At 44.7% G+C, this 14230-nt stretch overlaps 2 protein-coding genes across 2 annotated transcripts; both read left to right on the forward strand.

Moving 5' to 3' along the window:
• The first annotated feature begins 7452 nt into the window (after positions 1-7452).
• LOC133558412 (uncharacterized) lies at positions 7453-9996 on the forward strand. The gene has a single exon (XM_061909789.1). The coding sequence runs from the start codon at positions 8886-8888 to the stop codon at positions 9633-9635; it is 750 nt and encodes a 249-aa protein (XP_061765773.1). The 5' UTR covers positions 7453-8885; the 3' UTR covers positions 9636-9996.
• Positions 9997-11363: 1367 nt separating this feature from the next.
• LOC133558419 (uncharacterized protein K02A2.6-like) lies at positions 11364-13171 on the forward strand. The gene has a single exon (XM_061909801.1). It carries the CDS (start codon positions 11453-11455, stop codon positions 12545-12547), a length of 1095 nt encoding a protein of 364 aa, XP_061765785.1. The 5' UTR covers positions 11364-11452; the 3' UTR covers positions 12548-13171.
• The last annotated feature ends 1059 nt before the right edge of the window (positions 13172-14230 follow it).

Below are 14230 nucleotides of genomic sequence, written 5' to 3' on the forward strand. Positions count from 1 at the left end.
GTGTTCACTTCATTTGACGTTTGACTTTGTGTGACTTTATGTTCACTTCATTTGTGTGACTTTGTGTTCACTTCATTTTTGTGACTTTGTGTTCACTTCATTTGACGTTTGACTTTGAATATTTTATAAATAATAAATGGGTTGTACTTGTATAGCGCTTTTCTACCTTCGAGGTACTCAAAGCACTTTGACACTACTTCCACATTTACCCATTCACACACACATTCACACACTGATGGAGGGAGTTGCCATGCAAGGCGCCAACCTGCACCCATCAGGAGCAAGGGTGAAGTGTCTTGCTCAGGACACAACGGACGTGACGAGGTTGGTACTAGGTGGGATTTGAACCAGGGACCCTCGGGTTGCGCACGGCCACTCTCCCACTGCGCCACGCCGTCCCCATATATATAAATTATTTAACTATGTGTGGATTTTGTGTGGATTTTGTTAGACTTAAACTTAGACAAACTTTAATGATCCACAAGGGAAATTGTTATTTGTTTGTATCAAAAAAAAATTGCATTATACCTTGTTTGATAAGAAATTATATTTTTTCTCCTCTGATCTGACAAAAAACTATTTAATTACAAGACTGGTTTCAGATTATATTATAGTAATACCGATGTATTTATTATGTTTATAATATATAAATAATATATATATATATATATATATATATATATATATATAAATCACTTAGATTTATATCGCGCTTTTATAAACACTCAAAGCGCTCACAGAGAAGTGGGACCCAACATTCATTCACAACTGGTGGTGGTAAGCTACATCAGTAGCCACAGCTGCCCTGGGGTAGACTGACGGAAGTGTGGCTGCCAGTTTGCGCCTACGGCCCCTCCGACCACCACTAATCATTCATTCATCATTCATTCACCAGTGTGAGCGGCACCTGGGGCAAGGGGGAATTGTCCTGCCCAAGGCAGTGATTTTTTTTCAATGTCAATAGGTGGGAAGCGAACCTGAAACTCTCAGGTTTCTGGCCGGCCGCTCTACCCACTACGCCATGCCGCGCCTATATATGTATCTATTACACACACACATTGTTGTATATATACATATAAATATGTATACATATATATATATATATATGTATATATATCACGATGTGTGTGTAGTGTATATATATATATATATATATATATATATATATACTGTATATTACCAAATAAACGCCTCTTCCTAATAATGGCCCATGTATAGCGATACACTACAACTGACTGGAAGTGGGGGAAAAGCTGGGAAAGTAGGCAAAAGTCCTCAAAGTTTTAAAAAATCAATCACACAAGTCCCGCAGCTGGCCACCCGAGTCAAGGGATGCCCAGCATGTCCATAGCGCACACCGCAAAGTCACACTGGAAGTGGGGGGGTAAGTTGGGAAAGTAGGCAAAAGTCCTCAAAATGTTCAAAAATCTTACCTGGGATGGATTCCCACAAGTCCCCCATGTCCGAAAAATTCAAAAAATGAATAAAAATCCAGGGCCCGGATTTTGGATGCCGGCGGGCCGCTTTCGGCGCGTGCCTTAGTTTGGAGACCGATTTCAAAAATTGTCTCCAGCCGTGTATTGTTTTCCTCTGAGTTTATAGAGACTAAATCCAGGAAAAAATTGGCATTATAAACAAAGGGAGAGAGTTTAGAAGGGAAAAACATGCATTTTCCGGCAGGTGGGCTGTTGGTGCTGCCTGAAAAAGCACCCCCCCTAACTCCGCCTGTGGAGGTCCAATCATCACATGGTTTTCACACTATACAGGGGGCGTAAGGATGAGTTACTAGGGTGAGTTTCATGTCTCTGCTACCATCTTAGCCAGGGATAGATAGGGGGTGCATTTTCCGGCAGGTGGGCTGTTGGTGCTGCCTGTGGAGGTCCAATCATCACATGGTTTTCACAGTATACAGGGGGGGTAAGGATGAGTTACTAGGGTGAGTTTCATGTCTCTACAACCATCCTAGCCAGAGATAGATAGGGGGTGCATTTTCCGGCAGGTGGGCTGTTGGTGCTGCCTGAAAAAGCACCCCCCCCCCCAACTCCGCCTGTGGAGGTCCAATCATCACATGGTTTTCACAGTATGCAAGGGGGGTAAGGATGAGTCATAATGAGTGTACAAAGCCTCCTGTTTGAGAGTTCAGAGTGGAGCAAACATGCAGGAAATGTCCTGACCTCAATTTGGCTCTTTGTGCCAAACACTGCACTAACAGGAAACAGATGTTTGAGCAATAACGAACTTAACAGGAAACAGATGCTTGAGCAACAACCAACTTAACAGGAGACCAAGAGTGGTTCCTAGACACGAGACACATAGCAACTGACGTCAGTCAGTAGACTGACCAATCAGATAACTACTGGCACAGGGTATATAGCTGCTGTACAACAAACTCTCAGACAGATCGCTTTGGGTTTTCCTGGTACTACTGTTCAAGTGTACTATACGATCTCCGCTCTCTGCAGACTGCGTTAAATAAAATACTTCTACTCGACTCAACTCCTGCCTCCTCGAATAATTTTCCTGCTCCCGGCCTGGGTGAGACGGCACTGAAAGTGCGTCTCAACAATTTGGCGGCTCGTCCCGGAATCGAGGGAGTTGTGAGGAGAACATTGAGAGGACCATTCGGACCTAAAAATTTTCTTCATGGACAAAGGACAAAGACACTAGCCGGCACTTACAAATAAGGTAAGCAGAAACCTGTTAAAACAAATTCTGCATATTGGAAACTACTAAAATAGTGTCCTGTCCTATGTACTTGTAAGAAAACATAAAAAATAAAAGAGTCAGTAGAAGTGTAAATAACTTCGATACAGGAGGAATACACAGTAACCTCGAGAGTGGCGTAACTCCACCTGAGATCCGACGGGGTCCAGGAGCGTTTAGTACCGCGGCTGGGTTAGAGTCCCGGGGGTTGAGGTCTCTAAATTCTAGTTGTTGTTACGATATGAAAACTCCAAAAACGTTTGGGAAAATAGGTTTACAAACCTTGGAGAGATTGAAATATCACTGTATAAAACTCCTCAAAACAACAAAATAGGTTGTTTTACGTGGGAAAAATGAGGAGAGAAGAAAAAATACAGTCGAAGGAAACTGCAGTTTAAAACAGAGTAGTCTTTCGATAACACAACTTTAAGCTAAAGAAAATACTGTGTGGGTATCGAATGTGTATGTGACACTAACTTTGTGTGTGTATTTTAAGTATTCAATCAATCAATCAATCAATGTTTACTTATATAGCCCTAAATCACTAGTGTCTCAAAGGGCTGCACAAACCACTACAACATCCTCGGTAGGCCCACATAAGGGCAAGGAAAACTCACACCCAGTGGGACATCGGTGACAATAATGACCCAGAGGGACGTCGGTGACAATGATGACTATGAGAACCTTGGAGAGGAGGAAAGCAATGGATGTCGAGCGGGTCTAACATGATACTGTGAAAGTTCAATCCATAATGGATCCAACACAGTCGCGAGAGTCCAGTCCAAAGCGGATCCAACACAGCAGCGAGAGTCCCGTTCACAGCGGAGCCAGCAGGAAACCATCCCAAGCGGAGGCGGATCAGCAGCGCAGAGATGTCCCCAGCCGATACACAGGCAAGCAGTACATGGCCACTGGATCGGACCGGACCCCCTCCACAGTCAAGAGTGGGACATAGGAGAAAAAGAAAAGAAACGGCAGATCAACTGGTCTAAAAAGGGAGTCTATTTAAAGGCTAGAGTATACAAATGAGTTTTAAGGTGAGACTTAAATGCTTGTACTGAGGTGGCATCTCGAACTGTTACCGGGAGGGCATTCCAGAGTACCGGAGCCCGAACGGAAAACGCTCTATAGCTCGCAGACTTTTTTTGGGCTTTGGGAATCACTAATAAGCCGTAGTCCTTTGGACGCAGATTTCTTGCCAGGACATATGGTACAATACAATCGGCAAGATAGGATGGAGCTAGACCGTGTAGTATTTTATACGTAAGTAGTAAAACCTTAAAGTCACATCTTAAGTGCACAGGAAGCCAGTGGAGGTGAGCCAGTACAGGCGTAATGTGATCAAACTTTCTTGTTCTTGTCAAAAGTCTAGCAGCCGCATTTTGTACCAACTGTAATCTTTTAATGCTAGACATGGGGGAGACCCGAAAATAATACGTTACAGTAGTCGAGGCGAGACGTAACAAACGCATGGATAATGATCCCAGCATCTTTAGTGGACAGAATGGAGCGAATTTTAGCGATATTACGGAGATGAAAGAAGGCCGTTTTAGTAACGCTTTTAATGTGTGACTCAAAGGAGAGAGTTGGGTCAAAGATAATACCCAGATTCTTTACCGTGTCGCCTTGTTTAATTGTTTGGTTGTCAAATGTTAGAGTTGTATTATTAAATAGAGTTCGGTGTCTAGCAGGACCGATAATCAGCATTTCCGTTTTTTTGGCGTTGAGTTGCAAAAAGTTAGCGGACATCCATTGTTTAATTTCATTAAGACACGCCTCCAGCTGACTACAATCCGGCGTGTTGGTCAGCTTTAGGGGCATGTAGAGTTGGGTGTCATCAGCATAACAGTGAAAGCTAACACCGTATTTGCGTATGATGTCACCCAGCGGCAGAATGTAGATGCTGAAGAGTGCAGGGCCAAGGACCGAACCCTGGGGAACTCCACACGTTACCCTAACGTAGTCCGAGGTCACATTGTTATGGGAGACACACTGCATCCTATCAGTAAGATAAGAGTTAAACCAAGACAGGGCTAAGTCTGACATACCAATTTGTGTTTTGATACGTTCTAATAAAATATTATGATCGACGGTATCGAAAGCAGCGCTAAGCTCGAGGAGCAGCAACATAGATGACGCATCAGAATCCATCGTTAGCAATAGATCATTAGTCATTTTTGCGAGGGCTGTCTCCGTGGAGTGATTTGCCCTGAAACCGGATTGAAATGTTTCACATAGATTGTTAGACGCTAAGTGTTCATTTAACTGCTCCGCAACAATTTTTTCGAGGATTTTTGAAATAAAGGGAAGGTGAGACACCGGTCGGTAGTTTACCATGAGGTCAGGATCGAGGTTAGGTCTTTTAAGAAGAGGATGAATAACCGCTTTTTTGAATGCTAGGGGAACAGTGCCCGAGGAAAGTGATAAGTTTATAATATTTAGCACTGATGGACCTAATAATACAAAGAGCTCCTTGATCAGTTTCCCAGGAAGTGGGTCAAGTAAACATGTTGTTTGTTTTATTCCATTTACACGTTGTAACAATTCCTCTAATGTTATTTCCTCAAAACGAGAGAAACTATTTTGGAGGGCAGTATCCGCCGTATATACCATCGCATCAGTGTTAATAGAACCCCGTTGTAGCTGGGACGCTTTGTCTTTAATCTCCTTTCTAATGACTTGAATTTTCTTACTAAAGAATTGCATAAAGTCATCAGCTGAGTGGGTGGAGCTACTGGAGGGGGTCCCTTGTTGGGTTAGCGATGCTACCGTACTAAACAAAAATTTAGGATCGTTTTTATTACGGTGGATGAGATTTGAGTAATATTTAGCTTTAGCTAAGGTAAGCATGCGTTTATAAGTTATTAAACCATCACTCCATGCTTGATGGTGCACCTCAAGTTTAGTCGTGCGCCATTTGCGTTCCAGCTTTCTACATAATAATTTCTGAGCTCTAGTTTCTTCTGTAAACCACGGGGTACGCTTTTTTGGAGCCTTTTTTAACTTTAGCGGTGCTATGTTATCAATGGTTTTGCGCAGGGCGTCGTTAAAGTTGTTAGTGAGGTTATCAATAGAGCCCACATATTTTGGGAATGGTGCCATTACCGAGGGCAGTAGGTCAGCAAGAGTTGTCGTTGTGGCCGTATTAATGTTGCGGCTGCTATAGTAGTTATTATTATTATTAGTTTGACGAACATGTGTCTGAACCTCGAATTTTATAAGGTAATGATCGGACAATACTTTAGTATACGGGAGTATCCTAACTTTGGAAACGGTGATACCCCTGACAAGCACTAGGTCTATCGTATTACAGTTGCGATGTGTGGGTTCGTTTATTATTTGTGTGAGACCACAGCTATCAATTATAGTCTGGAGCGCTACGCACGGTGGGTCCGATGGGGTATTCATATGGATATTAAAGTCCCCCATTATGATTATGTTATCGGCGTGTGTCATTAGATCAGCAACGAACTCTGAGAATTCATTGATAAAGTCCGAATAGGGCCCTGGGGGGCGGTAGATAACAGCCATGTGTAGAGGGAGCGGTGTGACAGACTTCATAGTAAGCACTTCAAACGATTTATATTTATCATTTATGTTAGGACTAAGGTTAAAGTTTTCGTTGAATATTAGTGTAATATGCGCATGTGTAAAGTTAGGAGGACATGCCTCATGTAGCGCAAAAAAGTCGTTTGGTTTAAGCCAGGTTTCGCTGAGACCGATGACGTTAAGATTGTTGTCTCTGATGATATCATTAACTAACAACGTTTTGGGAGACAATGATCTTATGTTTAAAAAACCTATATTATAGGTAGTGGGCTGTTTTAGGGAATTTTTGATCAAATTGTCCGTAGTAGCAATATTAATAATGTTGTGTTTATTATGCCCAGTGCATTTAGTATAATTACGACCATATCTAGGAATTGATACGACGGGAATTTTCCGGTTGTTTGATTGTTGCTTTGATAAACTGCACGCATCATGGTTAGCCACCTCAGTAACGGGGATTTTCCGATTGTTTGTTTGTTGCTTTGATAAACTGCACGCATCATAGTAAGCCACCTCGGTAAAACACATGTCCAACTCTGAAACACTCAAAGCAGAAAAAACTTGTTCTAGTTTAACTGACTCCTTACCCAGACCAGTAGTCTCGCATCTTCCATTTAAATGCGGCTGCAGGATGGAGGGAAGTGGTGTTCTGTGGGGATTAGCCTTCTGCTTTGTTTGTAGCCCCGCTCGACATCCGCGTTTCCGATCACACCGCTGGCGTCTGCTCCGTAGACGGCCCCCGCTGCTACTAGACTCCCCTGCTTCACAGGCCGCTGGATGTAGCCGCCGAATTATTCCCATGCTAGTTAGCACGTCGAACAAGCACGCGTCTATCAGTCCAAAACGGCCCGATATGTCCACATCCAGAAGTGTCTGGCGGTCGTACGTGATCACGGAGTGACCACGATGTGAGCCAGCCATAAAGTTTGTTGAATTGTCCGGTATTTCTGCCAAATGTTCCATCTTTAGCAGGAGCTCCGCCATGTCGCAGCCCGTCCGGGCGCCGCCATCTTGGATGTGTTGTTGAGGTAAGAAGGGAAGTGGGGAGAATAAGACTCTGAGTAAATCGTTGTGTGAATACTCATTGTGTGCTGGGTCTGCGGCTGATGAACTGACGGGATACATAACGGTGCCAACGAACGTCGTTCATTCACTACAGTTTAGGGCGGTGTGGGCGGTGAAAACCGTCCATATCTGACCAACAGACCCGCAGCGAGGGCTAAACCACCCAGTTGATAAGCGAGACATCTTATCTTTGGAGTAAACGCTGTGGTTCTTGTGATAGGACACCCAGTGGGAGACCGGACCGACCTTTAGGGCCGGCCTAGAAGCTTGTCTTTCAGAGAACCGCAGTGGGCTAACACAGCTATCTCCGGGAAGATTGTTGTCGCAATAAAACTGTGGAGCTCAGAGTCTAGTTAAAAAATGGAAGGAGAGTTTGATAGAGAAATAGATGATGATGGATGGGGCCCGGTCAGCCCATATGTCACCCTATTGACCCAAATTGGATCCACAGCTAATGCCCTAGCTGCCACATCAAAGCCAACAGATAAAGAGAAGAAAGTAACAAAAGCAAAACAAAAATTAGAACAACTTATTCAGGACATGGGGAAAACATTGGAACATATAGGGCCCTTAGGACAATTGATACTTGATAAGATGAACACAGCAGCTATAAAGAGAGATGAAGCGGAAGAGCAGGGAAAGATTGCAGGTTTGTTGCAGAAGTCCAGTTGGAGGAAAAAGGAGTGCGACTGGGAGAAGGAGCGACGGGAGTGGGCTGAACTGTTGATCTGCTGGCAAAGCACCAAACATCTGCACCAAAAGGAGCTTCACTCCAAATCGGTAACTGCACCTCATGTCCCCACATGTCCTCCACCCTATGCGCCTCCAAACCACGGCATGTATCCCACATTTTACATTGAAAAAGGCACACTGAACATTGATCCGCCTGGCGGTCACATAACCGACAAAGAATGTAGCTCGGACCAACTCTCGCTGCGCTCCATTAAATCCTCTACACCTGCGATGATCTCACTGCCGTTTCCACCGGCGCCTCCCTTATCAGCTGTACGTAAATCACCTCAACCTATTGTAGTAACTAAGTCCGAGGAGGTTGGGTACACTGAATTTATGGATAGACAACTCAGAGAGAGATTTAAAGAAAAACAAGAAAGGTTTTCACAAGCAGTTACTAAGGGTTGATATGATGCAGCTGCGCTTCTGGGTGAGCCGTGAGATAAGAGTTGTCTTAGAAACAAGGGCATCTTTGAGCGTGTTCCGCCTTATCTCTTGGAATGTGCGTTCGCGCACACAAATAGGTGTGTGTGTGTGTGTGTGTGTGTGTCACATTGATAGTTTTAGACGAATGAGAATAAACAAATGCCCTTATTTTGTAGAATATCACACACGACAGGAAGTCAGAATACACAACTAACTGATAGACACAAACGATAGTCTCATTAATTTATAGATAAGCCAACACTTGTGCAGTTCAAAGGATTCTTAGATAATCTTTAGTTGATTTAGAAAAGCTACTTAAATAAACATAAAATAATGCGTATAAATCGTTGAAATAGGGGTATTGGTTAACATTTAATGGGACAATTGATGTTGTGGTTTCAAAACGGGATATGTATTATTGGGCTGAGCAGGATGACGATGATAAGACGGATGACAGAGTAACAAGGAAACGACTCCTTAAAAGTCAAAAGAACCGAAAGGACAAAAATCAGCTAAAGTATATTCAGCAGTGGGTGACCTTCCTTTTGAGTTCCAGCAGGCGGAGAAAAGAATCCGCAACAGATAAGAGACCAGACAGATGGACTCGGATGGTGGACAACGCGATGCTTCAAGGTCAATCCGGGTTGGAAACTGTTTCGCCTGTGCCCACAGCTGGACGCCCAGAAGGGGATACAAACAGACCTCTGCTGGACATAAGTGTCAATGGACAATGTTATCAGTTCGTGATTGACACTGGTGCCACCCACTCATTTCTGAATGCAAAGGTGCCAAAGAAACTGTGTGCTTCCCTTCTGAAGGTCAAAGGCTTCGCTGAGGTCACAAGAAGGTTACCTGTCACCAAACCGCTTCCGGTTCAAATTGCTGGACACACACTGAAGCACCCCTTCGTGGTCGACCTGAACACACCGTGCCTGCTTGGTAATGACCTGCTTTACAAACTGTGCCCTGACATTCAATATCGCACAGAAGGGACCTTCCTGGTGTTACCTGACGGTACAACCACCAAGCTGCGGCACCACTATCAAGGCACCTCCATGAGCATGGGCTCATACCACAGCCTGGAGCACCAAACATGGCTGGCGTCTACTGAGTACCCCAACTCCTGCTGCAACTGTTCTATCAGTGAAAACCCTGGCTGACTGAGCTGTTTCCGTGTGCACCACCACCCGACCCGCCATTTGTTATGATCACAAGTAGACGACATATCAGGAGGCCTTTGACTCCTTTTTATATATATATGTTGGAACTCAAGGTGTGGCTACTCACGTTGACATATCTGTGCAACAACTAGCATGGTGTAAGATAGACACCAATGCAGTCCCACATTGTTCCCTTGCTCTCTGTCCCCCCCTACGGAAACTAAAGACTTAGGTCCAATGATGAAACCACACAAATACCACATTATTAATTGTTTCAGTTGTCTGTTAAACACATAGCTATGGGCTGCACTTTGGACACTGCGGCTGTAGGCTACAAGGAGCTTGCAGCTACACAACAGCTGAGCTAAAACTACACATGACATTTAAGCATATCAAATAATTATAGTTGCTTATTACATGCACAAAGTAGTCAAGACAGAAGTCTAATAGAAAGTATTCGGTAACAAACGTGTCCGCATCATTCAACTTTCTACAACATGAGCTTGACTTAACGAATTAATGCAGCCACCAGGTGTGGTAGAATGTCAAATTACTATTGCAAAAGCATCCACCATAAGGTTGGTGTTTTTCTAGCATTCGTGTCAACATAAATATAAGTATATTTTGTCACCTTCACCAGGTTGAATAATTTACTTGACTATCAGCTAAACTTTTTCTTAGATGTTTCTGAAAGTAAAAGTATTACAAACACCTTTGATGTCACTTCTTAAGGCCAGTAAGTCCAAACTACAGGTAGTCCGGAGAGTCGTTTCCTTCTTAGGCAGACAGATCTCACAGGAAGGGTCCGGTTTATCACCAGAACACAGGGACACGATCCTACACCACCCTAAACCCAAAACAGTTAAAGACATGCTTTCTTTCCTTGGGCTTACGGGCTACAGCAGGAATTATGTCGCTAACTACACAGGCCTTACGTCATCCCTTCGGGACCTCGTTCGCGAACAGGGCATGCGAAAACTGTCTGCACAGCTTAATTGGACTACGGAAGCTGAGGCTTCGTTTATATCCCTCAAACAGCAACTTTCCCATGCGGCTGAACTTGCGATCCCCGACTACTCCTCCACCTTCTATCTTGATGTTTCTGGTACATCACACTGTGTCAACGGTGTGCTGTTCCAGAAAAAAGGGGGAGAGAGGAAAATATTGATGTACATCAGTACGATGCTCGACAGCATGGAAAAACGTCACCCAACGTGCACACAACATGTCGCGGGAATAGCAAAAATCATACAAAAAACAGCACACATTGTCATGGACCACCCACTGCACGTTCTAACCACTCACAGCGTCGTGGCATACGTCAATTCTGCAACATTCACGCTCACAGCGCTCAGACAGAGGCGACTAGCGAAAGTACTAGAAGCGCCAAACCTGACATTCACACATGAGGGGGTTAACATGGCAGACCAAATGGGTACAGGTACACCACATCTATGTGCAGACAAGGTTCAGAAAGAGGAAAAAGTCAGACCAGACTTACAGGCAGAATCATTTGAGGGAGGAAGAAACTTGTACACAGATGGGTGTTGTTTCCGACATGAAACACAAGGCCTAATCTCAGCCTATGCTGTAGTGGCGTAAAAACAGTTGTTGCAGACAAAATTAAGGGACCCCAGTCAGCACAGAGAGCAGAAATAATTGCTGTAATCAAAGCGTTGAAAGCAGGAGAGGAACAGGTAATCAACATTTACACTGATTCATCTTATGCAATAGGGGCGGTACACATAGAATTGCCACAATGGCAAAGAACAGGATACCTTACGGCGTCCAACAAACCCATTAAGCATGAGGCAGAGATGAAAGAACTAGCGGAAGCACTGATGTTACCACAAAAGGTAGCCGTAATCAAATGTAAGGGTCATGAGAAAACACACTCGCACACGAAAATAGGAAATGACGCGGCTGATGCAGCTGCGAAAAAAGCAGCCGGATATGTACATAATATGATGATGCTCTGCTCTGACACTGAGACAACCCCAGACACCGATAGGGAACTTGTACATGTAAAAACGGAACAGAGTAAAACTTCACCGGAGGAGAAATCACTATGGCTGGCCAGAGGCTGCACAAAAACCTACGATTTGTGGCGAAGTCCGGATGGCCGGATTGTGCTACCACCTGGAATAAAAAACATAGCACTAACTGAGGCGCACGGAGTGGGACATGTCGGGGCTGCACAGATGCAGAGAAACCTCGAAAATTGGTGGCACCCATTTTTGAAAGATATGTGCAAATATCATGTACATACTTGCCCTGAATGCACCATGTATAATGCACGACCAACAGTCAGACCGCATCCTGGACGTTTCCCTCTCGAGACGAAAACAGGGAAAGAAATCATCATAGATTACACAGATATGGTGAAATCAGTAAAAGGGTACAGGTATATGTTGGTATGTGTGGATGCGTGTTCAGGTTGGCCAGAGGTACTCCCTACAAAAAGGGAAGACAGTAAGACAGTGGTGAAGTTTTTGGTAAACCAGTATATCCCCAGACATGGTTTTCCTGAGAAAATCCGATCAGATAATGGTACACATTTCAAAAACCATGATCTGCAAAAGGTTGAAGAAATGCTGGGGTTGAAACACAGGTTTGGTTCGGTCTACCACCCACAATCCCAAGGAAAGGTTGAAAGAATGAACCAAACACTCAAATCTAAATTGGCAAAAATCTGTGCACAGACCAAAATGAATTGGCTATATGCGCTACCCCTTGCCCTCATGTCTGTTCGAAGCTCAATAAACCAAAGTACGGCCTTTACTCCCTTTGAGCTGACCACAGGCAGGAGGTTTCCAGGGCCCCAGTCCAAGCTTATTGGAATCAAAGGTGATGATCAGTCATTAACCCACACGCAGTATTTCCATGCTTTACAAACCCTTGTTGCAGAGTAAGCCAAGCAGGTGGGGGAGAGAAACAAGGAAGACACAGCGACTCCACCAAGCACAGAGTGGGTCCTACTGAAGGTGCTCAAGCGAAAGTGGACCGAACCCAGGTGGACGGGTCCATATCGAGTGACTGAACGCACCTCGCATGCTGTTCGGCTGAACGGCAAGGGAGACACGTGGTTCCACTGGAGCCAGTGTGCAGCGGTGGACGCCCCTGCACGCACGTTGAGAGGGACATGTACCGAGTTACGTGAACAACAACAACGGGAGAAGACCACCAATCAACAAGGGGCAGAATAATCCCCTGGTGGCATCAGGGTGAGGTAGTCTACCCAAAATCCCTGTGGGAGGAGGTGAAATAGCGCTCCTCTCCTACACGTGGTGTGCCAAACCAGCAACCAGATTCGTCGAGGGACCAAGAAGATTGTGACAACCATCGACCTCCTTATTCTCTGTTGGTTTGGGGTACTCATGGTCTTTCTTTGGGCCCTGATACATCTGTCCATCACGGGTACAACTCAAGTTCAAGGTGCCACTAAGTATTAGTACTTAGTCGAATTTTCAAGTAACTGGTGTACATTAATCAATCTTTACAAACGTGCTATTGCTAAAGAGTTGTGTGACCGAGATATTAGAAGGTATAAAACTGTCGAGGGAGTAACCCTACCCCGGACTACATGAGATATAGATTTGCTCGTCACAAAAGAGTTTACTGCTTGCTAATATGTTATACGGTAACTGGAAACCCCTGTTGGGACTCAGCATCCCTTTAGTTGTCATCGTAACGGTCATATTCCTACTCACTACCAGTTTCTGGCCTGGTGCTCCAAAAGTGGGTAACTCACCCTCACACTCAAGACGATCCGGTACCACAGGCGCATTTAGGAAATGTGCTTCCGATAGCCTAGTTTTCTGTTCCCCTGCCAATGACTCTTCTATCATTCTGATACCATATTCGGCCCTCCGATCCTATGGGTTCTCCGGACAAAAATCATACAGTTACTACGCGCTATTAGGTACCGGGTGGAATTGGTTGATTGGAGAAACTGATTATGATTGGAATCAAGACTACGCGGAAGATATGGCAAAAGCTCATAGACGTTCCTTCACAATGTCCAAAACTTCTTCGGGTGTGGCTCTCATGTATAAAACAACCACAAAAACCTGCCTAACCATGACGATATATGAATATGTCTCTGGTCGTGACCCTGTTTGCCAAGTCACCCTTTGCTACGATCCCTCCAAAAAGGCTCACACCCTCTCAAACACTGCTAGCAGCTTATGAGCCCACATCGTCGTCCTAACCGGTAATGATAGTATGAGCCTTGTCAACGATTTCTTCCAGGTCACCACAGGTATCTCAGCCACTAGTAATAATTGGCTGTTGATGGCCAAACAAGCCGCTAATTCCACCAATTCCAGTTGTGTCGTCTGTTTGGGTGCACGCCCTATCCCGAGAGTCGTACCAGCTGCCCTGCCATCCGCCTGCCTTACTGACGTTATGAACCACTCCCGGCCTAAAAAAACAGAATGTGCTGTTCGGGACTCTGTGTTCCCAGTGGTCGCAGTGGCGGCTGAGAAACCTGTGTTCTCTAAACACGTAGCTGGAGGTAACTTTTCGTGCGTATCATTCCAATCGTCCGGACCTAAATTGGGTTCCTTAAACCCGATCTGCTGTACCTCCCATGT

Source organism: Nerophis ophidion, linkage group LG01 (assembly GCF_033978795.1).
Source record: "Nerophis ophidion isolate RoL-2023_Sa linkage group LG01, RoL_Noph_v1.0, whole genome shotgun sequence".
NCBI classification, from domain to species: Eukaryota; Metazoa; Chordata; class Actinopteri; order Syngnathiformes; family Syngnathidae; genus Nerophis; species Nerophis ophidion.